The sequence below is a fragment of the Nestor notabilis genome, unplaced genomic scaffold (genome assembly GCF_000696875.1).
Source record: "Nestor notabilis isolate BGI_N333 unplaced genomic scaffold, ASM69687v1 scaffold28593, whole genome shotgun sequence".
Classification (NCBI taxonomy): Eukaryota; Metazoa; Chordata; class Aves; order Psittaciformes; family Psittacidae; genus Nestor; species Nestor notabilis.
In genome coordinates, this window is record NW_009921012.1 from 1 (window position 1) to 27,482 (window position 27,482).

Here is a 27,482-nt window from a genome sequence, read left to right on the forward strand (position 1 = left end):
GCATCGGTGGGGAGGGAACGGACTGGTTCCAGCAGCAGAGTCCTGGGGGATTTGGTGTTAAAGGTCAAGGTGTCATCCAGGATTGAGGAATTTATGCACAAAAGTGTGCCTCAGTAGTGGGAATTGAAGCACCACGGGAAGGTGCTGTGCACGTGCTGTGTCGTTGCCTCTTGCTGTCTTGTGAGTGTGTAAAAGCTCTGGAAACCAAAGCTGAGCGTTGTCTCAAGCAGAAAACACGAGCACACGTCACCAGGAGCATTTCATGTGGAGCTCAGTTGGAAGATGATACTTCTCGATGTCTTCCTTTCTTTATTTTAACAACTGATGTCACAGTCTGTTCATGCTGCTCCTGGTGTGAGAGGAAGGAGGACGACAGGGGCAGCTCATCTAAAAGCAGAGAGAGCTGCTCCGCTCTGCACCGGGAGCCCCAGGCAGGACAGAGCCGGTGTCCTCGCTGCTGCCATCCCCCGTGGCTTGCACAAGTGACAGAGGCACTTCTGCTGGGAGAAGGTGCTGAAAATGTAATGACGCAAAGTGAAACCGATGCTAATTTGGAGGTGAAGCATGAAGAGAAGCTGTGATCAGATTGCTGGTTTTTAAAGGATCGTAGGCACACTGCTTGGTGCTGCAGCCTCACAGGTTTCTGTAATCCTTCTGTCTACTAGGAAGAGCCCAGTTAATGTGTGAATACTGTGTTGCCCCTCTTATAGGGGTCTGGATTTGGTGTCTCTGTTTTTCTGATGCCTTTTCTTGCCTCACTTGCAATGAAGGACCAAATAACACATAATCTTCTATGGATGTGGTTTGTGGCCAGCTGCCCGCAGCGATGCTGCCTCTGCTTCCTCCCACCCCGCAGCCCCACTGCACGACATGGTCTGTGGGACCCTGCTGTGTATGGCCTTAGGAAGCTGCATTGGGCTTGAAGTGCTGGGTTTGGTTCCTGGGTGTCTTCGTGCTGGTGTGGCCACAGGAATGGGCCAGTGTGACGTTGTGCATCCCAAATGCGTCCCAGCCTCCGGCGGAGCGTGTCCCGGAGCCGGGGTGGCTGGTGCCTCGCAGCAGGTCTGAAGCACTGTGTTTGGAGGTTTCTCTTTGGTTCTTGTGGTGCTCAGCTAAGTGTGGCCATCTGTGCCTCCAAGGGCACGTCTGCCTGTCCGCTGCGTGCCAGGAGAAGGGTCCTGTGACGTAGCTGTCAAACAGAGCCAAAGATTGATTTCCCTCTGGGATGGCGGCTGTTCCCGTGGCCGTGCCATTTGTGTGCCTGTTGCCTTCACAGAGTCTGCTTCTCAACCCAGAGCATCAGTGACAATGGTTAAGAGGAGTTTGCATTTGAAAATTAACAAATTCTGCTGTGACCTTCTGATGAATGTTCTGTTTCCTCTTGAAATCCAGGTTCAAAATACAAATTATCCCCTTGTCTCTCTGATCCAAGCCCTGAAGGTCAGCTCAAGGCACAGAACATCTTCAAAGAGCATGTACAAAGGCTCCCTGTGAAGTAAAACCCTGGTAGCTGCCCATCACAGGGTGATCATTAGTGCCCCAGGAAGCGATGTTCAGGGCTGCACTGGCTGGTTTTGGTGGGAGCTGGCACTCGGAGCCATCACAAGCTCGTAATTACCATCCTGTGAGATGATCAAATGGGCTTCATGGCAGGTCGGCTGCCCTGTGGCTGTTTGCAGCCCCAGGACGGGGTCTTGCCTGGGGAGAAGCAGGAGATTCCTCTCTCCAGGCTGTGAGATGAGAGACCTGAATCTCACCGGGTGTTGTGGGAGCGTGGCAGAGACCAGTGCAACTGGAAAGGGCAGGGCTGTGTTTGTGCTCTCGCCATGGCTGATCCCATCCAGCTCTGCCACGTAACCGCCTGCTCCTGTCCTGCAGGACACCAAACAGGGAGAGAGTCCTACTGAAATTCTTTGTCTAAACCAAACCCAACAACCTTCCCCCCCCTCCGCCCCCCACTGCTGCATTACTGCTGCCCTCATGTATGGCACCATTTGTGTTCTGGATGCATTATTCATGCTGAGCGTTGCAGCCTCGCTGCTGCTGCTGCTGGAAGGAGTTCAGTTTTGAGTGTGACCCTGATGTCTTTACTAGCAGGTGAACCATGTCAGGCTGTGCTGGCGCTGCCCTGGGCGAGCAGGAGCTGCCCAAAGGGGTTAGTCACTGGCGGTGAGACTCATGAATCAGCTGCAGGTTGATGCAGGGATAAGTGCACCAGTTCCTATCTAGGAAAGCACCGAACAACACAAGGGAGCAGAAGCATTGGTTGTATTCACAAGGCTGTCAAGTCCGTGAGCTCAGGGGATCGGAGGGAAGGAATAAAACAGCAAAACCTGTTTTTTTTAATCCTTCTTTTGTTGGCCTCGCTCCTTTCCAGCAGTTGTTTGTCCTAACACAGCAACAATAGCAAAATCCTTTGGAGCTGAGCGGCAGCTGAAGGCAGTGCAAGCGCAGCAAATCCTTCTCCGCTTCAGTATCGGCAGAGTCTTGAACTGGAACCAGGTTCTTATGGCTGCTCACAGAAAGGAAAGGCGACTGCATTTCAAGGTCACTGTCAAAGACTCCTTCCCCGGAGCTGCCTGGAAGGCTCGGCAGCGCTCAGAGCAGCGCAGCAGTTCTGAGTTCAGGGTATTCTTGTCCTGACCAAACAGCGGCCAAACGCCAGAGGAGCCGAGAGAAGCACGCGCCGTGTGAGCACATTTGGGTTCCCTCCGGCCGCGGCGCGGCTCAGTTCTCAGCGCAGCCTTGCCGAGCTGGAGCCTATTTTAAAATGCGGAGCACTGGTGCTGCCTGTTGCCTGGAAACCTCCTCCCAGCCTCGGGCTCTCGCAGCCTAATCATAGCCACCAGCAGCCTTTATTTATTTCCCATCCAAACGTCATCCCCGGCTCTCCGGTTTGGGGGTTTTGTTTGCTTGGTTTTGTTAGTTATTTACAATGAAAAGACACAAAAGTGTAACTGTGAAACTCGGTGGCTCTCTGTGGGAGCAGCCTGGCTGTCCCCGTGCCGCAGTGCTGGGAGCCGTGCGCTGAGCTCCCTGTGTGCTGGCTCAAAGAGGGGAGAGGAGGACAAGTGGGGCTGAGGAAGCCCCCCAGCCGTGCAGTGGCTTCCCATGCCTTGGGACAGTCTCCTCCTAAGAGGAAAACCAGAGCTGAGCAACACTGAGCCCCCATGTGTCCAAGTTCCCCATCCCTGTGCAGCTGCACCATCCTGTGCTAGACCCATGGTCCGGCACTGGGCTGCCTGGATCAGCACGGACTCACCCTGCCCTTGGGGTCCCCCCTGCAGAGGTGTCAGTCTGGGCTTTAACATCTCCCTGTGGTGACAGATGAACAGAAGAAAGCTGAACTTTGAGGTCTCCCTGTCTTAGGGGCCCCTTTTAACTCACCTCAACTCTTGGCCACCATAAATCCTTACTTGATGCCCCCTCTCCCCCAGGAAAACTTTAAGTGATTGTGATTTCCGCTTAGTGAGCGACGATCGATCCTGCTGGGATGACGCTGAATTGATCGCAGGAGCCCAGCTGGGGTTTGGTTGTGTTGGTGTCCAGGGAGTCCCCTGGGCGAGCGCTGGGCTGAAATCAGCTGGAAGTGGTAAGAGCTCACCGGGGAGGTTTGTGCGTGAGGCCTTGGAGCTGCCCCAGCTGCTCACGTGTTGTCCTTGTGATTGAAATGGTTTATTTTACAAAGCTGACAATATTTGTTCTACCAAAGGCAGAACTAAGGGAGCTTTGATGGGAGATGCAGATGAACAAAGGTTTGTGTTCTGCTGAGCAGCCTCACTGCAGGCGTAGAGCGACGCACAGGGCTTAGCATGGCCTGACTTTGGTTTTCCTCGCAAGTCTGGCAGCCAGCTTAGGCTCTTGTCTCGCAGTCTTTAAGCCCGAATTGTCAGGGACAAGCAGGAGAACCAAAGCCAGGCAAAGGGCACACACTTCTCCCACCCCCACCTTCCACTGGGTGCTGGTGATTAAGAAAGAAAGAGTCATTTACCAAGGAATCTGTGCGGGTGACTGAACCATGCTCCGAAGTCCTGTATCCGTGGAAGGATGGGAGTGCTTCAGAGGCTGCAGGGGCTGTGGTCCAGCCCTGGGTTCAGACCTGGTGTTTAGCTGTGTGGAGAGGTGGCAGTGTCTGTTGAAATACCTCTGCAAATCCAAACTCTCCTGTTCTTAACCACTAGAAGCAGAAATTACCCTTCAGTCAACTCCTCCCTTCTGGACTTTGCAGCTGACCTGGTCTTATACAGCTTTTCCGTATAACACAGGGCACAGACGTGTTGTTGTCTCCTCGGATGTTTATTGTCTTGGTTTCCAAGCAAAGCTTCCTACAGGTGATCAGCTTCCTCTGGGGGAGGGAGGAGACAGAAGGAAGAATCAAGTGCATGGGGGGAGGCAGGAAGAGGAACAGCAGAGGAAAGGTGGAAAGCTGTGGTCACAGATGGTAAAGCAAGAGGGTTCCTCGCCCTGCCTGTGCGAGCAGCACCCCTGAATGCCCGAGCGAACTGCTCATGGCAATAGCAAAGGAAAAGGCTGAAGTACTTGGGGGATGCGGAGTCTGTGGAGCTGAGCTCAGCGCTGGAGGGTTTAACAAAACACAAGTTAAGGGGAGGAGGAGAACTGAGCGCTAAAACACAGCGTGGTGGGTGCTCCTCTGCTGATCTCTCCCAGCTGCGTGCAGTTGGAGCTCATGCGACAGTGTTTGCTTTGCTTTGTAGCCTGTTAGGTCAGTCCTCCCAAAGCCCCACTAAGACCAGTGTTTTCCCCTCTCTTCACGGTGCTGGTGGCTGTCGGGTTTGTGCTGTGCCAAAACAAGCTCTTGCAGGCAGCAGCAGGGTTTGTGCCGGTGGCTCTGCAGTGGGTGGTGGGTGTTTCTTGGGTTTGGTGGTCCCTCTCCTCCATGGGATCTCCCATCGCCGTGCACTTCGCTAACGTGGCTTCTTCTCCCTCCCAGAATGAAGAGAAGAGGAACCTTTCCCTGGGGGGCCATGTCGGCTTCGACAGTCTCCCGGATCAGCTGGTCAGCAAGTCTGTGACGCAGGGCTTCAGCTTCAACATCCTCTGTGTGGGTGAGCGCTGTCCTCCGCACCGGCCTCCGCACCCGGGCATGGAACAGGCTGGCGCTGAGCCTGGGGCCGGGGTCCATTCCTTGCGCGGGGCCACAGCCTCAGCGGCGACTCCAAGCAAGGCCAAAATGCCCAAGTCTTTAAAAAACAGGGTTGAATTTCAGTGAACTTGAGCTCTCTGGAGCTTGATGCTTCCAGTTGGGACTTTCACACGTGGTGTCGGAGACTCATTGCCCAAAATTAGGGAGAGTTTGGGAAAAAGCTTAAATAGATCAACTTTCTGCTTCGGTGAGGAAGTGGGGGAGGGAACGGGTGTGGGGCCATCCAGGTCGGCATTGGGCTGAGCTGCTGGTGCAGAAGCTGCGGAGAGGCAGGGAGGTCCCGTGGCTGAGCCTTGGAACCACAAGAGTTTCCATCATCAGTGAGGTGTTGCCCATCTCTGCCGAGCTGCTGCAGCACCTTTGCCATAGGAAGGATTAAGAGAAATGGCAAGTTAAATACTTGCACACCGGGGTGGCTGGCGTGAGGTTTGTGCCTGGTTGGTGCTTTCCCAGGTGAGTCAAAGGGCTGGAAGCATGATCACCTCTGTGCTAGGAAAGGGAGAGCGAGCGCTCCTGGTTTTATTGATTGCAAAGTATTTGTCTGGAAGCTTGAGAGCAGTTGTGAGAAGAAATAACCTCATTATGTGCTTGGTTTTTAACTCCAGTATTGACGTGAGCAGGCGGTGCTGCTGGAGCACTACAAACCAATTCCTTCCAGAGATGAGAGGAGCATTACTTTTACTTTGGCTGGTTCTTGTGCTGGGTATGAATCTGCAGTATTGTAACCTGCTAGACCAGCAGAAATACATCCAGAGACAGCAGCTCCCTGCCTGGCCCTCAACCTGCCCAAAGAGGATACGGCTCTGGAGGATGCGGCTGATGCCAGTGGTCGGTTCTCCACACGACGCCTTTCAGCTCAGCCTGGAGCACCAGGCTGCGTTATTGCCTTGCGCCGCTCTTGGCCACAGCCGGCGGGACGTGGCGTGTGCCCCTGCCCTGCTCTGACCCCCGTGAGGTGTTCAGTCGGCAGCGCAGAGCAGAATCTAGGCCTTGAAGAAGCAAAAAGCCGCAGCCCCTTGGCAGCAGGCACCTCCCTTGGGCAGCGCTTGCTGGCTCTCCTGCTCTCCCACATGCACCTCAGGGCTCCTCGGAGGTCCAGGAGGCAGTGACTGTCTCTGCTGAAGGTGTCACACAAAAGACTGCGTGGGAATGAACGGGGAGTAGGGTATTTCCTTGGATTTTGCCTCTCTTCATTCCCTTAGCCAGTAGGGCTGCATGTAGTGAATGGGGAGTTTAAATGTGGCCCCTTGTAGGCCAGTCTGGAAGATATCAGCCTAGTTTAGTTACCAGGAGCAGCAGTTCAAAGCCTTTCTGGATCACAGATGCCTTTGAGCTCTGGGATAGGGCTTAGTTTGTGATGCTTCCCAGGTGTCCTTCAGCATCCAGGGGCTGCAGATGGGAAACTTCTCCTGATCTTGCCCTTACTGGTTCTCCAGGGATCATTTTCTCCAAAGGAAAACAGTGTTTTGCTGTGCTGTGTGGTCCTTGCTGGGGAGAGGAGGGCAGAGTGCTCTGTGTGAGTGTTGCATTAAGCATGGGAGGCCTTCAAGAATGCAGTTACCTTTGTGAGAATTACACGTCTGTCCACAGCAGCAATTTGTAGTAACCTCTCTCAGTGTCATTTGTTCTGCTCTGTAATTAGCGTCCTTTGAAGTACCTGTGAACGGCTCATGCCACAGCGAGCTGATGATTTCTCCCTCCCAGGTGAGACCGGCATTGGGAAATCCACACTAATGAACACCCTCTTCAACACCACCTTCGAGACGGAGGAAGCCAGTCACTACGAGAGCGCAGTCCGCTTGCGGCCACGCACCTACGACCTGCAGGAGAGCAACGTGCACCTGAAGCTGACGATTGTGGATGCGGTTGGCTTCGGGGACCAGATAAACAAAGATGAAAGGCAGGTCTCGGGCCATCTGCTTGGCTTTCCTGGGCTTGCCTCTGGTGCTTAGACGTGAAGCGCCTGCAGCCCTGCTTGCCCGTGTTGCTGTTAATGGAGTAGCTCCCTGCGGTGGTTCTGGTTCTGGGGACTAAGTGTAGAGTGAATTGGGTGAGGAGCCAAAAAGAGAGGTCACAGGAGGTCTGTCCAGCAGAGAATGGTGTCCTCCAGGAGCACGAGCAGTTAACAAGCTGTCCTCAGTGCAGGGTTGGGAATTATCTGTTCTGGCCAGTGTCTCTGGACCTGTCTCATTTAATTACACAGACATCTTGTTCAAGCCCCAGGTAAAGGCACTCTGGGACTCCAAGGTCTCTCCTTGGTCATGCTGCAGTGCTGCAGCCAGATGGCTCAGCCCTGAGGTCTGGGCAAAGGTAGGTCTGGGGGAGTAGTTGTCTTTCTGTGCCCCAGTGTCCTTATTTCTCAGTGCAGCCCCAGGAGGCTCCCGCAACCTTCGGCTTTAGAAGGTCTGTGTGTAAACGCCGCACTTGTGTTGTGAGGCTGCATCGGTTGAGTCTCACGGCTGCTTTTACAGTGGTGTGTCTGGAGAAGCCCTGAAGCGCTCGTGCCCCAGGCCTGGCTTGCTAATGGTCTGGTTTTAGTTACAGGCCGATAGTTGAGTACATTGATACGCAGTTTGAAAATTATTTGCAAGAGGAGCTGAAGATCCGCCGCTCCCTCTTCAACTACCACGACACGAGGATCCACGTCTGCCTCTACTTCATCACCCCCACTGGCCACTCCCTCAAGTCCTTGGACCTGGTCACTATGAAGAAGCTCGATAGCAAGGTGAGCGGTTGGAGACCACGGTCCGTCCTCCTGGAAGTGTGTGTTGCTGCTGTGCCAGTGCTGGACTCGTTCCCGCACGTTAGCTGGGCTGTTTGTAGGACTCCGGTAAAACTTCGTCCATCCTGAGGTCTTGTGCTTGTTTTCTCACTGCCTTTCCTCAAGAATATCAGGTGCAAACCCTGTTTTCCCGGCCGGTTGTGTAAAGTCTGCAGTGTCCCCCCACTGTAAGAATCCTACCCAGGTTAGCTCATCTTTACCAAAGCCATCAGCTGCACCTTCCTTACCTGCTCCTTGCAGGTACCCAGGTAGGGGTGTGTTCTGAGTGCCAGGCGGTCTGCACAGGAGATCACAGGATCTCCTCAAGATGTCAGCACGGTGAGAAATCCCCAAGGTCAGAGACTCTGAAAAGTGGGTCGTGAGAGGGTCTGCGCTGGGGGTAGGCTGCTCGGCACAGGCTGTTCTGCCTTAGGGGGCAGTGGGTTACTTAACCAGCCACCACTGATACTCCTGCAGCTCCGAGGAGGTTTCTGACACACTTCTGCTTGTTCCTGCTGGCTTCCAGGGAGCTGCAGGAGGCTTCAAAGGTCACAAGTGGCAGCAGCACCTCCTCTTCACAAGGTTTTCCTATCTTTCAGAGCAGTGTTTTAGCAGCAAGGTGGTTCCTCTCAGGTGCAGATGCTGATGAGCCTGCAGAGGGGACAGGCAAGGTGCTGAGAGCCTGCAGTGACGGGGGGTCCCCCGGGTAGAGTTCCCCTTGCAGAGTCCCTGCTGTTTGGCCTCCCACCCGCGGCTGTTGGCTTGCTTTCCCCTGGCTCCACTCAGAGCAGGCACTGCCCTCCCATTGCAGTGGGCTGTTGTAACCCTGGTGGCTGTTACACTGACTTCATCAGGAATCCAGAAACTTTCCCTCAATAAACTCTTGTCTCTTGGTGTGGTGCCAGCATTACACATCCCCAGAAATATGTTTGGAGGAAAGCTTTTGCACGATTCCCCTTGGTGCTGGTGGTCCCACAAAGCTCTTCCCTTCCTCTCCTTCTGCATTCCCTACTTTTCACATCTCCCTGTGGCTGCCTTTAATGTGGTCCTTGGGTAGTACCAAAATAAATCCTTTGTACTTGTGCAGAGATGAGGACTTTGTGCGCACGCAGGCTTTTTATATTTCTAAACTTCCACTTAAATAATCCTCTCTGGAGTCTTTTTATCCCTTTGCTCTCATTTCCCTTCTTACCGCAGTGTGAGAACGTCTTGGATTTGGTGGTGTGGTGGCTTTGCACAAGGAGGACCATGGAAATGAATAAGCAACCCCTTGATGTTGTCTGTGTGTCAGGGGTTTATGTTGCATTTCTGCATCGGTCTCATCCCAGGACATCAAGGTGCTTTCCGGGCACTCCAGGATTTGTGCACGGCAGCGCTGAGCCCCCTTCCCAGAGCACGTGAACCGCTGTGCCTGGGGCAGGGTGCAGCGGGGTGTCAGCGGACCCCAGCCAGGTTTCTGTCTGCTCCACACCGCTGACACTGAGTGGTGACATAGAAGGGAGATGACTGGTGGCTGCAGCCCTGTGAGCACACCTGACCCTGGCTTTCCCCTTGGGAAGCTGTGGGTGGCTGGTGGCCTCTGTTTTATAGTTGGAGAATGGAGCCCATGGAGACAAAAGGTGTAGGAGAGGCAGCGCTTTGCAGTGTGCTCTGCTGACTCAGCCTCTGGGACTAGTTTAACAAGGGTTTTGATGCTCGGTTACACCTTTGCTTCAGCACCCCATGGCACAGCACCAGGCGTTGGGCAGGCTTTTGAATCTGTGTGATGATTTCAATATCAAATCTTGCCTTTAGTGCAAAGTTTACAAAGTCCCTTCTGAGTAAGCTGGTTTGTAAACAGAACCTTCCATTGTGCTGCAATACATCATCTGTTTGGCTGAGCTCATGGCCAGCTGCTCTCAGCGTATTCAGTTACAGCCACAGAGCTGGAAGCATCTTCAGAAGTGGTTCTGGGTAGATGGAATGGCTGGTGGGTGGGAAGCACGTAGGGCCTGGCAGGGGTTGGCTTTCCGTTGGGTTTAACCTGGGGAAGGGAGAGGATAGATAAAACTGTGTCTGTATCAGATGAGAAGGCGATGTACTGATGTGAAACACAGCCCTGCCCTGGAAGCGGGGCCCAGCTGTGTGCTGCTGTGCGCATCCCGGCGCTCCCCACTTGTTGTCCTGGATGGTTTCCAGTGCTGTTTATGAGCTGTAGCCAATTGCCTGCCCTTGGTGACTTGAGGAGGAGGTGGGTTTTATGGGTGTGCATTTGAGTTCACTGTCTTGTCTGCAGCACAAAGTTCCTTGGGTCGTAATTCCAGGACAAGGGGAATGGCTTTAACCTGCCAGAGGGGAGACTGAGATGAGCTCTTGGGCAGAAGCTCTTCCCTGTGAGGGTGCTGAGGCGCTGGCACAGGGTGCCCAGAGAAGCTGTGGCTGCCCCATCCCTGGCAGTGTTCAAGGGCAGGTTGGACACAGGGGCTTGGAGCAACCTGCTCTAGTGGAAGGTGTCCCTGCCCGGGGCAGGGGTTGGAGCTGGAGGAGCTTTAAGGTCCCTTCAACCCAAACCAGGCTGGGGTTCTATGAATTGTGCAGGTCAGCTGAAAATGGACTAAACGCACCCCTTGTGCTGGTTTGTCAATGTGCCTGCCTGGCTGGAGAGCGTGGAGCCCAGCACACAGCAGCTCCCTGGCACTGCCCTCCCCAGTGAGACTCAGCTCCTGGGTGGTGGTATGTGAGCCCCAAACTGACCCCTTTTCTGTGGGAAATGGTGGAGCCAAACCTCCTCAGCTCTTAGCGGATCAGTGAGGCACCCAGCTGTGGTCATGGCCCTTTTTGCCTTGGTAATGAGGACACTGACCTGCTGAGGAGTGGAGTGAGCAATAGACCTTGTTCTGTGTGGGTTTGTGGTCCTTGGTAAAGAGGCCAGGTCAGAGGCTGAGAAAAAGAAGGAATTTTTCCCCTTGGATATATTTGCAATGAGCAAATTAAGACGATTTTCTTTTGGAGCAAATAAATGCTCTTGTATTTAGTGGGTGCTAAACCAGAGGGAGGGAGGAGGAACAAGAAGTACAGAAAAAACACTGAGCCACAAAGAGAACTTGAGCTGGGAAAGCACGGTTATTTATATGAATGGCACCCACTGGAGACCAAATGGCTGCTCTGAATTTGTGCTCTGTAGGACAAAAAGCTTTGGCTGTTGGGAACTGTTAGATGGCAAATCAGACTTTCCCCTCATTTGTCTGAATTCTTGTGTGTTGCTGCTATGAATTTGGCTGCTGTTCAGGCAGAGGAGTCGTGGTGGTGTTTGTTTAAGCCGTGGTTTGCAGTGTTGCACTTGGCTTTTCTGGGTATCACAGCATTATCTGAGAGAGATTCCTGTGGCAGATCCTGCCCTGCTGCAGCTCTCAAGCATGAGGCCTCAGAGTGAACCACATCCCTCCCGAAGCATGGGCGATGTGGCCCTTGATCTTGGTAGGTACCGGGCACGGTGGGGACCTCCCCACGCTGCAGCTTGTGAGTCCTTTGAGCCCTGTGTTGATGAAGCTGCACAGGGTGTTGTGCTGGTGACTGCTACATGAAACCAAAGCTGAGCAACAGCAGCAGGACACCCAACCTCCCATGTGCTGTGTGGCACCCTGCACCCTTCCCAGGGGGGCTGTGTCATCCACACAGCACAGAGGGGCTCGGGGAGTCCTTGGAAAGGATCCGTAGCTGCTGTGAAAGCATCTGAGCAGCCTCTGCTCCTCCTGCTGAGGCACGGGAAGGGCTCCATCAGCTCTCTGCAGCGTGTCATCCTTGTGCTTGTCTTCTAAAGCGGCTTGTCAGCACAGCCAGAAGCGCAGAGGGGATAACCGGGGATGTGACAGTTACGCTGCCTCTGCCTCCCTCGAAGTGTGTAACGACAAAATGCACAGGCACGAGCAGAGGCTTTGATCTGCGCGTTGTGTATTCATTTGTCTTTGGTTTATCTGGAAATCGTGTAGCCAAATTAGTCCTGGAAAACTCTTCCCTCTAGTGTTCAGCTGGGTTCGTGCTGCAGCTCATGCAAAGCACAGCACCTCTGTGGCTGTGTGAGATGTAAAGCAGTCACCCGGGTAGGACCTGGCTCACCCTGCGGGCACCACGGAGCTGCTCGCCCCAGTGCTGCTCACCTTGGCTTGTTTCTCCTTCCTTCCTTCCTTCCTTCCTTCTGCTGCAGGTGAACATCATCCCAATCATTGCCAAAGCAGACACCATCTCCAAGAGCGAGCTGCACAAGTTCAAGATCAAGGTGATGAGCGAGCTGGTCAGCAATGGGGTGCAGATCTACCAGTTCCCTACGGACGATGAAGCGGTTGCCGAGATCAACTCGGTGATGAATGTGAGTAGTGCTGCCAGTCACACTGGTGCCACCAAAAGCTGTGACAAATAATTGCTGCACGAAACAGCATTTGAAAGGCAAGTTCCACTGGGATTGTCCAGACATGGAATCTGTTTGAGAGTTAAGCTGAGGATCTGAGAGGTGCCCAAGGCTGTTGTGTGCAGAGTTCATTACAACGTGGCTCTGACTGGATCTGTGGGTTCTCTGGAGAAACTCTGCTCTAAAATTTGTTTTATTGACTGTTTGAAAAATACTTTAAATAAAATTCATGCTCTCCACCTTTGAGGCTGCTTCTCACATGAGGAGGGGGAAACTTGGAATGAAAATCTTACCATTAAGATGCACATTAACCTCCTCACTTAAGGGGTCTGGGCAGAGAAACCCTGGGTTAAACTAAAGAAGAAAACTGGTTAGACTCTGTTTTGGCTTTTTGAGATTCAAAGATCAAATTCAGACCTGGCTGAAGCACGTGCAAAACACTTCCAGGTTTCCCATCTCCCAAATCAGAGTGTAGCTATCGCAGCAGAAACAACTAAAATGCCTCCATGTTGATTTTTTTGACTAAAAAGCATCTTTTTCCATCAAAATGAGCATCTTCCTGCATGGCTGTTTCTGATTAAATGCTTTGTCTTTTCTCCCTGCCCTCCCTTTTTAAACTTACTTTAAATTTCAGTAGCCAATTGATTTCTGGGTCAACTGGATATGTGTTTTCAGCAGAATAGCTCTTCTTTTTTTGCTGAATTCATGAAAAACTGGAGGATACAACAATCTTATTAAACCAATTGCAAGCTGTGTGCGCCAGGGACTGAAAGGGGAGTCGGGGCTGCTTGGTCCGTGCCCCAGTGAAGATATTCTTGGCCACTTCCCTACCAATTCCACACTTGTGGATCCCTTTCTTCTCAAACATGAAGGGTTTTGTGAGCCTCATCCGACTGAAGCGCCGGCTCTGCAGCTCCTGCAGCGCCGAGGACAGTGCCCTGTTCCCTCACTGGGCTCCCTGCTTTGCGGGCTTGCAGAGCAGCGAGCACATGTTGTATCCTGCTCACGTCCCTTCCAGTGCCCACACACAAACTGCTCTGCCAAGGCCTGTTTACGGATGTCTTTGTGCTTTCTGCGAGGCAGGGAGTGCCCCGCTCTTGGCGTGGGGAAGGAGCTGCAAGAACAACCTGACAAATGGATACAGGGACATCAGTAATGATCATGGTGTTCCTACAATATTTCCCCATCCAGCCCAGCCAGCATTGCTCATAAGCTTCGCTGCAGCCTTACGCTGCTCTCTGTCGTAACATCCCAGTTCAAAGCAGAGGCTGCTCCGAGTATTGGAGATTGTTAGCTTCAGAGGAAGGACTTTTTGGAGTAGATCCTGGGTGAGGGGGATCCAGCGGTCAGGCTGATCTCTCAGCTCATGCACTCAGTCTCTCCTTGCCTCTGTTTCAGGCTCATCTGCCCTTTGCCGTGGTCGGCAGCACAGAGGAGGTGAAGGTTGGGAACAAGCTGGTGAGAGCTCGGCAGTACCCATGGGGAGTGGTGCAAGGTAAGGTGCTGCCAGCCAGGACCCACTGCAGACCTGCCGTGTGTGTGCATGGGCGACCCTCTCCATGCAGCTCTGCCCTCCCGTGCGCATGGAGCTGCCCCGTGCTCAACGGTGCAGCCTTTTGTGGGTTGGCCAATCTTTCCTTTGAATTCCTGTTCCATTCCTACCAGCAGGTAGTAGTGGTCAGTGGGAATCCCTGCATCCAAGGGCTGTGTTGTGCCCTGTGTGGGACAACAGGTAGAAGTCCTTGGGAGGGGAGTGTCTGGGGTCAATCTGCAGTTGTGCTCCCGCTGCGTGCGCAGTTCCTGAGTGCTCCCGTTGCCTCCATCAGTTGAGAATGAAAGTCACTGTGACTTTGTGAAGCTGCGGGAAATGCTGATTCGGGTCAACATGGAGGATCTTCGGGAGCAGACTCACACCCGCCACTACGAGCTGTACAGGAGGTGCAAACTGGAAGAGATGGGCTTCAAGGACACAGATCCTGACAGCCAGCCCTTCAGGTGAGCAGCCTTCCTGTCTAGCATCCATGTAGAGCAGTAGTTTGGTACTGACGCTCCGAACCAGGGAGGTTCATAGGTGGTACCCTGAATTCTGGGCTGGAAAATACAAGCACTGGGTTTGAGCTTTGCAGCTTGAGCATTCCCTCCCCTGTCTGTTTGTCTTCAAGCAATGCAGACAGATGTGCATTTCCCCATCCCTAGCTCACTGGTGTCCAAAGAGTCTGGATTTTGTTTGCTTTCTTCCCCAGCCTCCAAGAAACATACGAGACCAAAAGGAAAGAGTTCTTGGGAGAGCTCCAGAGGAAAGAGGAAGAAATGAGACAAATGTTTGTTAACAAAGTCAAGGAGACGGAGGCAGAGCTGAAGGAGAAGGAGAGAGAGGTGGGTGTGCCAAAAACCTGTGAGAGGAGCCCGAACTGCAGCCAGCACAGGATCTGGGACTGGGCAACATATGAATCCTGGAAAGCACATGCAGCTCTGGAGCAGCCCAGCCAAAGCACAAACACACACACACACTTTCCCCACTCAGAGAAGGGGACACGGGGTAATGTTTTCAAAACAGCATCACTGGTTTAAGTGCCTCAGAAACAACAGCTCTCCCCATCCTGTGCTGTGTGTAGGAGACTCGGTTGCTGCTTGGTGAGGGAAGGGCAGTGCAGGATGTTTTGGAGAGCATCCGTGTCGGGTGGACTTCATGCCTGGGGGCTCACTGGGCAGCAGAGTAAAGGGGGGAGCTGGGCTGGAATCGCCAGGTCAGTGGTGTGAGGCCATGGGCAGCCACCAGGACTGAGGAGGAGATAAATGGACCATCCTCAAAACTAGTGAGGAATAAAGAGCCCACAGTGTCCACTGAGCCCTCGCAGGGCTGCAGAGTGAGCAGAGATCCTCAGTGCACATACCAGGGCTTATGCTCTCCACTGGTTCCATATATGTGATATATTCAGCTCACAGCAGACCCGAATTCATTGTGTCTTCACTGCTTTTGGTGAAGGTCAGCTCTGCTGGGGGCTGGCACGGTGCAGGGGCACTGCTGGACCCCAGCAGCCAGTCAGTCTCTGTGGGGTGGTGGGGACTCGCGTGGGGTGAAGCAGGGTAGGGGGTCACAGCCCCGTGGTCGTGCTGGGTGCGATGCTCAGAGGATCCGTCTCCCTTCAGCTGCATGAGAAGTTTGAGCACTTGAAAAGGATACACCAGGAAGAGAAACGGAAGGTGGAGGAGAAGAGGAGGGAGCTGGAGGAGGAGATGAACGCCTTCAACCGGCGGAAAGTAGCGGTGGAGACCTTGCAGTCCCAATCCTTGCAGGCTACCTCACAGCAGCCGCTGAAGAAGGACAAAGACAAGAAAAAGTAAGTGACTGAACTCGAGTCTTTCTGCTCTGCTGCCGGGAAGCTGGGTGTCTGCTGGGATGCTTTAATGTTTGGTCAGTGGTTTAGGCAGCAAATGGAAAAGGGGATTTTGGAATCCTAATTCTTACTCTTCTGACTCTGCTTGAAGTGGAGGAGAGACGGGGTCCTCCTGTGCTTGGGCAGTGCCCTGGGGAAGCCCTGGTGGCTGGAGCTTGGGAGGATTTGCACTTCAGGGCCATTCTCTAAAGGCTGAGAGTCCCACAGGGTTTGCCCTTGCTTCTGTGACAGCAAGATCCTGCCAGCCCTCTGCTTCTGGGGATGGGCAGAAGCTGCATCTTCTCCCCAGCAGAGAGGCGTGGGATGATCTTGGCACAGTTGTAATGTCTCTCAGATGTGGTCCCCTGTCATCTGTAGGCTTGGGGCCCTCTGTGGAGAGTGCGCTCGTGTTGTTTTCAAAGGCAGAGCTGTAAAGAAGGAAACAGCAGCTGAGAGAGATGTGTTGGAAATTCATGAGGGTTTCTGTGAAATAGGGCTCCAGGGCACAGCTCTGCTCAGGAGAAAGCTCTTTTCCCTAAAGGCAGAATTGTTACCTTAGTTTGCTGCAAGTTAATGGACATTGCTGAAGCCAGCAGGGATGCAGAGGACGGCATCAGCCACCTGAAGGTGTAAAGATAAAGCAGGAATTGGGCAAACCACTTTAAAAAGAAAAGGGGTGTGTGTGTGATCCTGCTTCCATTCAAGCCAGTCTTCAAGGAACACTGGCCAGGGAGCAAAAGGAGAAGCACAGTCACACAAGCTGGTAATTCTGTTATTCCAGCACCTTTTGTTACTTTCTTTTGTGGGAAGGAGCTTAAGAGTCTGATCTGCATCCTGTCAAATCCAGCACAGGCTGGTGGCAACGCTCCTGAGCCTCCTAGTGATGAAGAGCAAGACCATCAAGAGTAGCAGCACCCGAGCTTGCTCTTGACAGCACAACGTTCAGCTTCATGTTGCTGATGAGATCTTGTGCTCTGACACTTCTCTGCTGTGAACTGCAGCACTAGAGCAGCTCACTCTGGGCACTGCTGTGCTCGTAATTTGTCTCTTCCTGTGGAAGATAACAGTGTGTATTATTTAATGTGGCTACTTGGAATGTGAGTGTGTTGGTGTTAAAGCAACACAAACCCACTCTCTGCTGCAGATGTCTCAGCATCCTCTGGGCATGTCCCACCTCACACATAGAATCCAAACCGGTTTGTAAAATACTGCTGAAAACAGGGCTTAATCCAGCTGAACTCACCCATGAATTAGGGGCTGAGCCAGGCTGGGGCTGGGGCTGCTTTGGAGGAGGTGAGCCCGCTGAGCTGCACACTGGTACCTTGATCGATTGATGCTGGTGCTGGGATGCTCCAGTGGTGCTGTGCTGTGCGGTGGCCAGGCAGGAACACTGCAGCTTCCCCCCGGCTCTGTCTGCCTGTGACAGAAATGGGTTTCCTGGGCTTGGGTGGCTTTATCCCACCTGAGATGTAAGTCTGGACACCGTTCCTCTTCTGGGTGGTTAGAAGCTGGCCATGGTCAGGAAGGCAGCTTGGGCAGTGTATGAAGGACCAAGGGGCACCCACAGTGTGGTGGGACCCTGCGTGGTGCCGGGGCTCTCTTCAGCTTCAGAGCATGGCTGGAGGGGGGCACCATCACCAGCAATAAAACTAATAAATTAGGGAGATGTGGTTTTGGTGGGGTTTGGGTTATTTGGGGTTTTTTAGCTTTTTTGGTTGGGTGTTTTCTTGGCTTCCTCTGGGAGGCATCAAAAGGAGCGGGGATCCTGCGGAACCTGTGAGGCTTCCCCCAGCTGGGCACACGGTGCTGTGGCTTCGGGCAATGAGTTTCTGGTGCTGTATGGAGCTGGGTGTGATGGAGCTCGAGGAGTATCCTGGGTGTATGGGCAAGACCTTGGGAGCTTGCAGGAGCTGGGAGTATATCATGAGCTTGGAGAGGGGGTGATTCCTTGTTTCAATGTTCAGGAGAGTTGGTCGAACCTTTTATCATGCCCTGTTTCAACACAGTGCTTTTAGTAGCTTCAGTAGGTGAAGAATGAAGATGAATTGCAGGTGTCAAGGGGAAATGCAAGTGTTTGTGCTGAGGTTCTCCCTTGAGCCTCACTGTGCCAGGCAGGTTGTGCTCCAATGTGGGATTTGCTCTTGTCCGTGGGTCTTCAGGTGCTTCAGCAGCTTTTGCCCTTCTCTTCCCTTGTTTTGTTTTTAACATATTTCACTACATTTTGCTTTTTGTTTAATTTTCATAACTTTAATTTATGCTTTTGTTTTTTATGTTTTGTTTCTTTCAGTTAATCACACACAGACTTTCAGGCCAAGAGTGGACTTGGTGCTTTCATGTGTTAAGTTGCTTGAGTTTCCCACCCTGTGACCCTTCTCATAACATTGTGTGAGTGGACCAAAGTGAAAGAGAAAATGAGCATCTTCGGTGCTGGCGGTGTAAAGACTCCCTGTTATCCATGCAGAGTTTGGCAGGAGGCTTTAAGGAAGTAACCATGTACATTTTGTTAAACAAAGGCAACTAATCCCTAAAATAAGATGTTTTGTCCTAAACCCAGTGGTCGAGCAGCCGTGTATACAGTGACTGCAACTGTTTGTCTGAACTCATCTTACCCACCAGCTAAATAATTGCTTTCTAGCTTTGTTTTTACTTTGTAATTCACTTGGTGACTGCTTGAGGCTCATTGACCTTCCGCTGTACGTGCACAAATGTGAGGAGTGGTGTGAAGAATGCTCAAACGTGTATTTTTCTAACAAATTTCTCCATTTGAGTAAGTTTAAACCCAGTGCTCAGACTTTCTGCCCTGGGAATCCTACTCAGAGTAACCATCATTCTAGTAATTCTATATTTTAATCCTGAATTACTCTAAACACTTTCTACATCATTTATAAGAAATATATATATATATAAGGAGAGTGGTTATAAAATTCATGGGACAATGTTTTGAGTTTACTGCTAAAGTAGAACATTTATATAGAAAGATTTTTCATAAGAGTGTGTTGTATAATGTGGAGCTACAGGATTTGTGTAACTTCTCAGTTGTCATTTACCAATGTACTTTACTGTGTGTCAAAACTATTTAAGCAACATCTTTACTTCTACTCTTTAACCTTAAACTTATTATGTGCCTAAATAAGGAGACTCCTCTAATCTTGAGCTATGCACCCTATTTATATCGATAGGCATTTTTCCTCTTAGAAGGTGCTTCTCTTAACACTCCTCATGCCTGGAAATCACAGCCTGGTTTTCCTGGGCAGCTGAGCTCAGAGGAATAATTAAGATCAATGTTAGTTTTTTCCACTCGAACCATTCTGTGATCAGGCAGGACAATAACTGAGCAGAGGCTTACTAGCTGTGTTGTCATGGAATAATAGTTGGACCCAGTTCCATCTCTCCATCACATAACAGGCTAAAAGAAAGCAAATATTTTATATTAACCCTCACATAGTGTCTTTAGAGTTTATGAGAACACTGGCTGGCTAAGTGTTAGTTGTGAGGGTGTGTGTTTTTGTCTAGTTATTCATGTTACAGGACTTTTCTGATGCTTTTTTTCTTAAAGACTTGTCTTCAAGCTGTCAGCAGATTCCTTCTTTGAGGTGCAGATGGAGGTGCACGGCCTTGTGCCTCAGCTGCTCTGGTCTGTGTGAGGGCAGCCCTTGCTGGATTGTAAGATGAGGTTCTCTAACTTGCATATCCCATTACAGCAGGGGTTTGTTTCCTATTTTCCTTTCCCAATACATGCTCAGGTGTTAAACTCTTTTCATATGGCCTTTTATTTGGATATACTGCAAATCAGTGTTACTTGATGCTGGTGAGAAAGAACCTCACGAAGACCTGCAGGTACCCTCCAGAACAGGCTGCTTGTCAAAGGGGAAGAGTTGTGTGTGCTCGTTAGGAGTCTGCTGAAAGCTGAGCATTAATGTTTAAGGCTGTGCCTCCAGGTAGATGTTTTAAAGAGTCAAATGTAGGAGGGTTGATGTCTTGTTCTCAGAGAAACAGACGAGGAACCCAACCTATTGTTACGTGCAAGGAGACAATTCCAACTCACGCTGACCACAGCCCAACCACATAGCGAACGAGGGGCAGGACTTTGGTGCTTTGCTGATGAGCGAAGCTCTGGTGCACTGATTGCACGAGTGAGCAGCACTACTTGGTTTACTATTTGTTTTACTTCTCAAGGCTGCTGCTGTGCAGGCCGGGATAAAACCACATCCGATGATCCTGGGTGTGCAAAGAGCCTTTTCCAGTCGATCATTCTCTCCCGATCTCATGCTGCAGCCAGCAAGATCTATGCAAATGATTTTAACTGCCCTGGCTCATCAGATCGATTCTTTTTTCCTAGAACAGCAGGTTATTATTTAGAGTAATGATGAAAGAGTAAAAACCTTCAAATCCATGGGCACTGTGGAGAAATTTCCAGCTTTTTCTGATGAAGACATTCAGAATGGATGTAACCATATTTTAATGACGATGATTATTGTATGACATTGACTTTATGTTGTGACAGACATCCCTTTTCCTTGTAGTTACTTGTTCTTTAGAGCATTCACCACCGTAATCTCCCCAATGGGCCTCAGTCAGATGGCTTTTCTCTAGTACTTGATTTTCCCTTTTGGCTGAGGCACGGTCTCACTATGTGGTATGTAGGGTAGTTCTGATCTTGGTTTTATTTAACGAGTTACAAATACATGGTGATGCTAATCTCAACCCAGTCCAAAGACTTACATCTTATAGGCTAAAAGAAATGAAAGAAAACCCCTTCAGAACTGACCGAAACTGTTCAGTTAAGCATCTTGCAGCTGGTTTATACATTTATCTATAAAAGGTGATTATTAATGGGAAAAACTATCCATTGTTCTTTTATCATTTAACCATTTACCATCATGTATGTTGTCTGCTTTCTAATTTAAAATGTGTTTTGTGGGGCTCTGAGCTCTGTAGGCTTCATGTCTGGCTGTGGTAGATGCCCTGGGGTGGAGCTGGGGAGGCTGGCTCAGAGCCTCGGGGACCTGCAGCCTCCCGGAGTGCTCATCCCTTCTCTTTGCCATCCTGAATGTGGGAGGTTGTTGGTTGGTTTTGGGGTTTTTTTTGACTTTCATTTCTTTCCACTCACTTTGTACGTTGTTTTCTTTTATTAAATCTCACGTGTATTTTGAGTTCTTGTGGTCTCGTTTATTTAGTGGTGCATTTCCTGTGGGTCTCTGTTGAAGTGACAACGTGGCGCGATTGAAAGCGTTACCAGGCACAGGCTGTCTTGTGACTCTTGGGAGCATTCCAACATGAAATTAGCTGCTCATTAACAATTAGTTAATCATGCAGCGTGCGGAAAGGCACCTCATCTGGAACTGGGGAGAGATTTGAAGCTATTAATTCGAATGCCATCCCTAATAGGGCAAAAGGAGCTTTTCAAGCTCGTTGGCACGTCCCCTGTGGGATCTGGTGACTGAGAGGGTAGATGTACCAGCAGGTTGGCTGATGTGACACTGCCCAAAGAGGTGATTTAAGGGTGGGATGAAAGGGGAGAAAGGTGGAGGGTTTCCTAATAGTACAGGGGGTTGGAACTGGATGAGCTTTAAGGTCCCTTCGAAACCAAACCAGTCTGGAATTCCATGATACCTCCAAAGCTGTGTGCTTTTTCTGGAGAAGCATGTTGTACGCTTAGGTCAAGGCCAAAAATAAGCAGAGCTTTAGTTTGAGGCTCTTCTTTGAGCCTGCTTGAGAGCTCTTTTTTAAGCTTGCTGCTGAAGTCTTACCCTAAGGCACGTCCTTGGTGTCTGTTCTGTGTTATCGCTACATAGGAAGTTATTTTGGGATAATTTAGGGTCTCTCTGGGTTGTATTTGTTATTGGACCTAGATCAATGCTGCAGTTCAGACCAAGCCAACAAGTGGAGTTTGGCTGATGCACAGTGTTTGCTGAAGGGCTGCTTTTGATGGAGTGTTTTCTGCAGCCCCAGTTCCAAGCACAAAAGCAAGTCAGTGATCTTGGCAGGATCCTGGCTGCTTCCAAGATCATCTTAGGAATGTGCAGGTGGACTGTGCTGTTGCTGCAGGAGTTTGCTTGTGTGCGAGACCTCTGCTGTCTGCATTTAATACACAGTTTGCTTTAAAGGCATCGGGCAGCTCTGGATGTCCTGTGTGCTGCGTGTTGGCATCCCATCTTTGTACCAGGCCGGGTTGGTGCCCAGCTCTGGTGCCAAGGTGACCAGAAGAGGTGGCTGGAGCTGTTGGGACACTGCCTGTACCCATCACTGCCCCAGGGATTAGTTGGGGAACTAAGGTGGTGGAGACCGGTCATTTCAAAGCTGGGCCAGCTGGTGATGCAGGATGATGTGCGTTGGCAAGTGATCTTCCACAGGAGCAATGTTAATTATTCATTAATATCCATGCAAAGTCCCTAGAGATGCTTGCAACAGAATAAGGAGTGCAGAGGGTGTTAAGCTCAGCAGCAAGGTAGGTCCTGCCCATGTTTTGCAGCTCTGTTGCTGAAGCCCGGTGACCAAGACCCCAGGACGTGTGGGTGCTTTCCCTTCAGGAGACAACCCAAACCCAACCTGGTCTCCTTGTCCCGGGCTCTTCTATAGGACAAACGCAAAGCCACTGGCCCAGTCTGTGTGTCCTGGCCAGGCTGGGAGAGCTCTGTCCTTCTCCCACCCCATCACAGCACACGGCTTCTCAGATGTTCCCTCCAGCAGCCGTTCCTCATTCAAACTTCTCATCAATCCTCTGGTTACTGGTTCCAAACAAGGTCTTGGCAGCCGTGAGAGCTTCTCCGGGTCGTAATGGTTTAAATTCAGATGCCCAGCCCCACATGTTAGATTTGTACTTTGACCCTTCATGCTGTCTTAATGTAAGTAACTGAAACTCAAACACTGATTCTCTTCTGTTCTTTCTGTAGCTTTTTTAGTCTTCCCAGTGCGTGCTCCATTGCATCAGGAAGATATGTTAATTAGAAGATTTATTAAGGCCAAAACATCTCATGCAGAAGAAATTAATTGGTGCTTTCACCTTTAAGCTTGCACTATATGGCACTGAAGAGATTATATAGCAAGGACTAAGATGAACCGTGCCTTCTGATTGGGAACAGTTTGCTCCATCAGGTTTCTCGATAAAGTTGAAATCTAAGATAACTTGCCCAAAGATAAACCTGCTAATGGAGGCTTCTGCATGGCTTGCACTAAACCCACAGCTCTGATCTCCAGGAGAGGTCACAGAGCAGTTAACACTGACCCAGCTTCCATGGGGACGGGGGATAAAGCGGGTTAGTGTGAGGGGAGCACTCGGCTTTGCTGCTGCTGCAGTGGGGGTTGTGTGTCATCCCTCGCTCTGGTTTGGGGATGGGCCTGGAGAACCTCCTAATATCCCTTTCTTCTGCATTCTCACGTTTCTCAGCAATAACTCTACCACGTGTGGCTTTTCTCCTTGGACTTACAGGTTTATAACCAAACCAGCCTTTGTTCTAGGGCTGCAGAGCTGTGCCTCACACCTTAACCCTGCCCACCTCCCACTGCTGCTTTGGGATGGGTAACACCAGTGGGATGTGGTGGGTGAGAAGGGAACTGTTTTGAAGGACAACTGAATGTTCTATATTAACAGAGGGGAAACGGTTTAAAGCTGGAGACTGGGTGTTCCTGGCTGTGAGTTGTGCTTGTAACAGACTGACTTCCCCTTGAACACATACTTGTTTAAAAACCTCAACAAGTTAAAACGAAGCGTGACGTCTGTGCCCCAGTCTGACTTCACACAGAGCAGGGAGAGGCCCCAGTTTGTCTTTGTCTTAAAACAAACCTTGTAAATGAATCTCAGGAATGACCTGCTTGTACCAGAGTTGGGCTTAATAAAAACAAAACTGACTTGTTTAACAAACACCTCTTAAAACCATGTTTTGTACATCAGTTACAGTCACTGCAACAGCAGAGTGCTGTGGCCAAATTCACCGCCCTCAAAGTTATCCAGATTCCCCCTGTTATAACCCCCTTGCCCTGTGTCTGTGGTTATAGAGTGATGTCCCCTGTGCAGCCCCACAGGCCTGGGGCTGCTGCCAGCAGTCCCCCTCCCCTTCTCCAGCTGCTCCTGCCTTGGACCAGCAGAAAGCCTCTCCTTGGTAGGAGGTTTCAGGGCAGTTTGCACCCTGTGCCCCTGCCTTGTGTGCGACAGGGTGACAGAAGCAGGATGGGGTGACTGGAGCGGGCTGCACCAGGACCCCCTCAAGGTTCCCCCCTGAGCAGGCTGGGCTGTAACCACCCAGGAGTGAGCTGGGATGGAGAGGACGGTGTCAAGGCATCGACAGCCACAGGCACTGAGCTCCTGTCCCTGGGTGTGTTGCACTTGGCAGTCACCGAAACCTCCGGATGCCCTCGGCATAGGCTAGAACTGGGAAATGAATCTCGGCACCAAACAGGTATGTGGGTGAAATAACCAAACGGGGCACACGGGGACGTTCCAGAGACTCCCACCCCTTGCAGGCAGCAGGGACTGAACCCCATGATGAGCATGTTCACCCCACATCACTCATCATCAGCGAGGGAGGCTGCAGTGGAAGCAGGACCAGGTGAGAAGCAAGCAGGGCCTGGCCAGACTGGGTCTGAGGGGCCGTGGGTTCAGAGCTGGAATTCCAAGGGCTTTTTGTATTGTCTGGTAAAACAGAATGAATCTGAAAGTCCCTGAGCAGCACACGCTGGTTGGTGAGGGCCCGAGGTAACGGTGCTTGTGGATAGGAAGTGGGACTGGCTTAACCAGGAAGGGACACGGACCTCAGAGCCCTGCATTCCAGGGGAAGCCTTATGGAAAAGGGGAGGTTTGATCCTCAGCCTTCTCACTGCTAAATGAAAACCTTGGTTCTACCTGGGAGCTGCTCTCAGAGCAGCAATGGGAGCTCCCCCTTCCTCGAAAGCAGCTCCTGGGGCTGTCCCATGGGGCAAGTGAAATCAGCTCTAATAAGAGAACAATGGAGTGAGCTGGATGAAAGGCTCAGCCTGTCACACTTCATCACAGCTACTTCAAAAACAATCTCTGGTTCCTTTGATTCTCTCTGGTGCAGTTCTCAGCCTTCTGCCAACTTGATCCCTGAGGTGTAGGATTGTGACCAAGTCCCTCCCCCAGCTTTCTGGGTTTACATGAGGTTAAAACTGAGAGGTAGCACACGCTGCTTAGGAAGGAGGTAAGAAACAGGTAATGTCAACGTGTCATTATCCTCTGCGAAACGCAGCAGCGCTTTCACTCTGCTTTGTTGGCTGCTCTGTTCTCTGGGACAGGTTCTGCAGTTGCTGCTTCCAAGGCAGCAAGTCCCCACTGGTCCCTCTCAGGGGAGGACATGGGGAGGCACCAGCCACCCATGTTCACCCACCCACCACTCGCTCCCATGTCCTCACTGTGCAGGAGTCTGAACCCATCGTAGCATTCCTCGGTCCCCACGGTGTCCTCAGGAACTTGGGCTGTAGGAGGTGTGAAAGGTGCTAAAACTGGGTGGTTTACAGCAACCCTCAGCCTTGCTTGATGGGAATTCTTCAGTCCAGAAGGGTTGTGCTGTGCTGGCCTTGCCTTGGGGTGGCCCTGGGTGTCTTGGCTGATGGGCCAGAAAATACAAAGTGTTGGATGGCTGCAGGCACGTGAGCTCTTGGTCCACGAGCCCTTTGCAGTGGATGAATTCAGGGCTGTTAGCCTGTGAGGAAAAAGGCAGACTGTATGTAAGTTCAGGCTCTCTCCTGGCTGCTGCTCCTGTAACTGTGTAATTATGGGGAGGGGAGGGACAGGCTGCATTGATGCCTCGTATCAGCAGTATGCGTGTTGACCCTGATGCAAACCACGTAACCAGGAGCTCCTGAACTGCTACACAGAAGGTGGGTAAGTTCTCTCTCTTTTTAGGAGGTGCCACTGGTGAGGAGGACAGCAGGAGGCTGGGTTGCTTCAGGCAAATTCAAGACCACAAATGGGTGGATGGTAAACTGACAACCTGGGTCTTCAGCCTTCTAGGTATAGTCCCTCAGTGATGAGGGATTGAGAGCTGGAGAACAGCTTTAAAAGAACAAACCCCAGAGTTTGCCTTTAATGTGGATCATTAGAAGCCAAACTGATTATATTGTAAAAGCCATGTAACTGTACCTGGAGGTTTCAGCAGTGCTCAGTGGGAGGCTGGGACACAGTGGGCAGGTTTGTAGGTGATCTCAAACGTTCCTGCTGTGGGAGAATGGGAGTCAGGGGGCTACTCGTGGCCAAGCACTTTGGAAGCCTCCTTTTCCTGCCCAAGGGAGGGCCCTCTGCCATTCCCACCCTTTCACTGCAGTTTCATTCCATCTTTTGTTAGCACTCGTGAGGTCTGCAGCAGGGGCAGAACATGGACACACGCTTCTCAGGAGGCTGCTGAAGTGCAATGTTGGTTGTAAATACACATGTGCTTTAATTTATCAGTGTCCTGGCCTCAAGATCTGTGACCAAAGGCCATTTTGATTCCTACCTGTGCTTTCTTTAGCAGATCAGTAATAACAGGAAACCAATCAGGAGTCTGCCTCTCCAGCTCTAAGGTGATGATCACCAAGACCAATGTGGAGCCCTTAAACTGCAATAGCTGGTGGCACGCCATACAGTGCTGTAGCTGTCTGGTCAAGAGCGCGACGTGGAGGGAAGGATTCATCTGAGGCAGCCCAGGTAGTAGATGGGGCCAGATGGACATCACCATGGCATGGAACTGGAGAGAAGAAAAAGTATATATATTAACCCCCCCCAGAGGTCAGTGAACTTTGTATGTTTTCCTGTGTTATCAATCAGAAATACAGACTAATTTCATTTCATATCAGGAAACCTAAAGGGTTCCTCCCCACACCTTATTTTTTGGGTGTTTTGTGTTTGTACTTGCCAACCATTGGACTGGGTTTTTTGAGCTTAAAATGAATGTAGAAGGTCTGTGTTTCCTAACGATTTCTGAAGTGTCTGCGTTCTCCAGATTGCTATCCAGAAGATTAAATTCAGCAGATATGAATAGAGTAGAACCTACAACAGTGACTGCACTCTGAATTTACCAAGGAAACAAGCACCTAAAAAGGCAGTTTTCACAATCAGCAGCCTAAGATGGCTTAATATTTGCACATAACCTTAAGAAAAGGGATCCAGGATGTGTTTGTATCACATAATTTTTGCCTTATTAGCACATGATCTTTCTTGAAGACGAAGTTTAATTGTTTCTAGCAAATGTTTAGTAACTGCAATGTGAACTAAGTGCCAGATTGGGGTAGTCTCATTGCCTAAACCAGGGGTGGATCATTAGTGGGATGAAAAGGAAAATGGTTTAAGAAAAAGCCTGTGTGTGAAATGTAGCAAAACTCTGACAGCTTTCTATGTACAGTATTCATAGAGGGAAATAGTTAGAAATATTTTTGCAGTGTGTATTTAAAAAAATAAAAATGGCATATAGTGGTGCATATGAGAATCTTTTTAATGTCTGTTTAAGTTGTCCTTTAAAGAAGGAAGAAGTTCTTTATAAGGAAGAAGTTCTTCCCTGTGAGGGTGGTGAGGCACTGGAACAGGCTGCCCAAAGGAGTGGTGAATGCCCCATCTCTGGCAGTGTTCAAGGCCAGGTTGGACAGAGCCTTGGGCAACGTGGTCTAGTGTGAGGCATCCCTGCCCGTGGCAGGAAGTTGGAACTTGATGATCTTAAGGTCCTTTCCAACCCAAACCATTCTGTGATTCTATGAGGGGAATAATTTTTTGCGCAGAATTAAAGATTTTAAATAGTAGAAAATTTTAAATATAAATTAAGAAAATCAAACTCACTGTACCATTCTTCAAAAGGCTTGCAGAGAGCTAAG

The 27,482-nt window shown here is 50.8% G+C and overlaps 1 protein-coding gene across 2 annotated transcripts; it reads left to right on the top strand.

Annotated features, from left to right (window-relative positions):
- The first annotated feature begins 4,942 nt into the window (after positions 1-4,942).
- SEPT8 (septin 8) lies at positions 4,943-26,391 on the top strand. 2 transcript variants are annotated; one of them, XM_010010954.1, is made up of 9 exons: positions 4,943-5,066; positions 6,869-7,064; positions 7,703-7,889; positions 12,109-12,270; positions 13,708-13,804; positions 14,136-14,304; positions 14,553-14,685; positions 15,460-15,650; positions 26,150-26,315. In XM_010010954.1, exons 2-9 carry the CDS (start codon positions 6,898-6,900, stop codon positions 26,313-26,315), a joined length of 1,272 nt encoding a protein of 423 aa, XP_010009256.1. In that variant the 5' UTR covers positions 4,943-5,066; positions 6,869-6,897. The 2 variants fall into 2 exon arrangements, with proteins under 2 accessions (XP_010009256.1, XP_010009255.1); XM_010010953.1 differs by having other exon boundaries at positions 4,957-5,066; positions 7,709-7,889; positions 26,153-26,391.
- Positions 26,392-27,482: the final 1,091 nt, after the last annotated feature.

Excerpts from the sequence above, each read along its gene's own strand:
- SEPT8 (XM_010010954.1), top strand. The coding sequence starts at position 6,898 with ATGAACACCCTCTTCAACACCACCTTCGAGACGGAGGAAGCCAGTCAC. Across the intron at positions 7,065-7,702 it reads CAGATAAACAAAGATGAAAG|TTACAGGCCGATAGTTGAGT; the intron begins GCAGGTCTCGGG and ends GTCTGGTTTTAG. Across the intron at positions 13,805-14,135 it reads CCCATGGGGAGTGGTGCAAG|TTGAGAATGAAAGTCACTGT; the intron begins GTAAGGTGCTGC and ends TGCCTCCATCAG.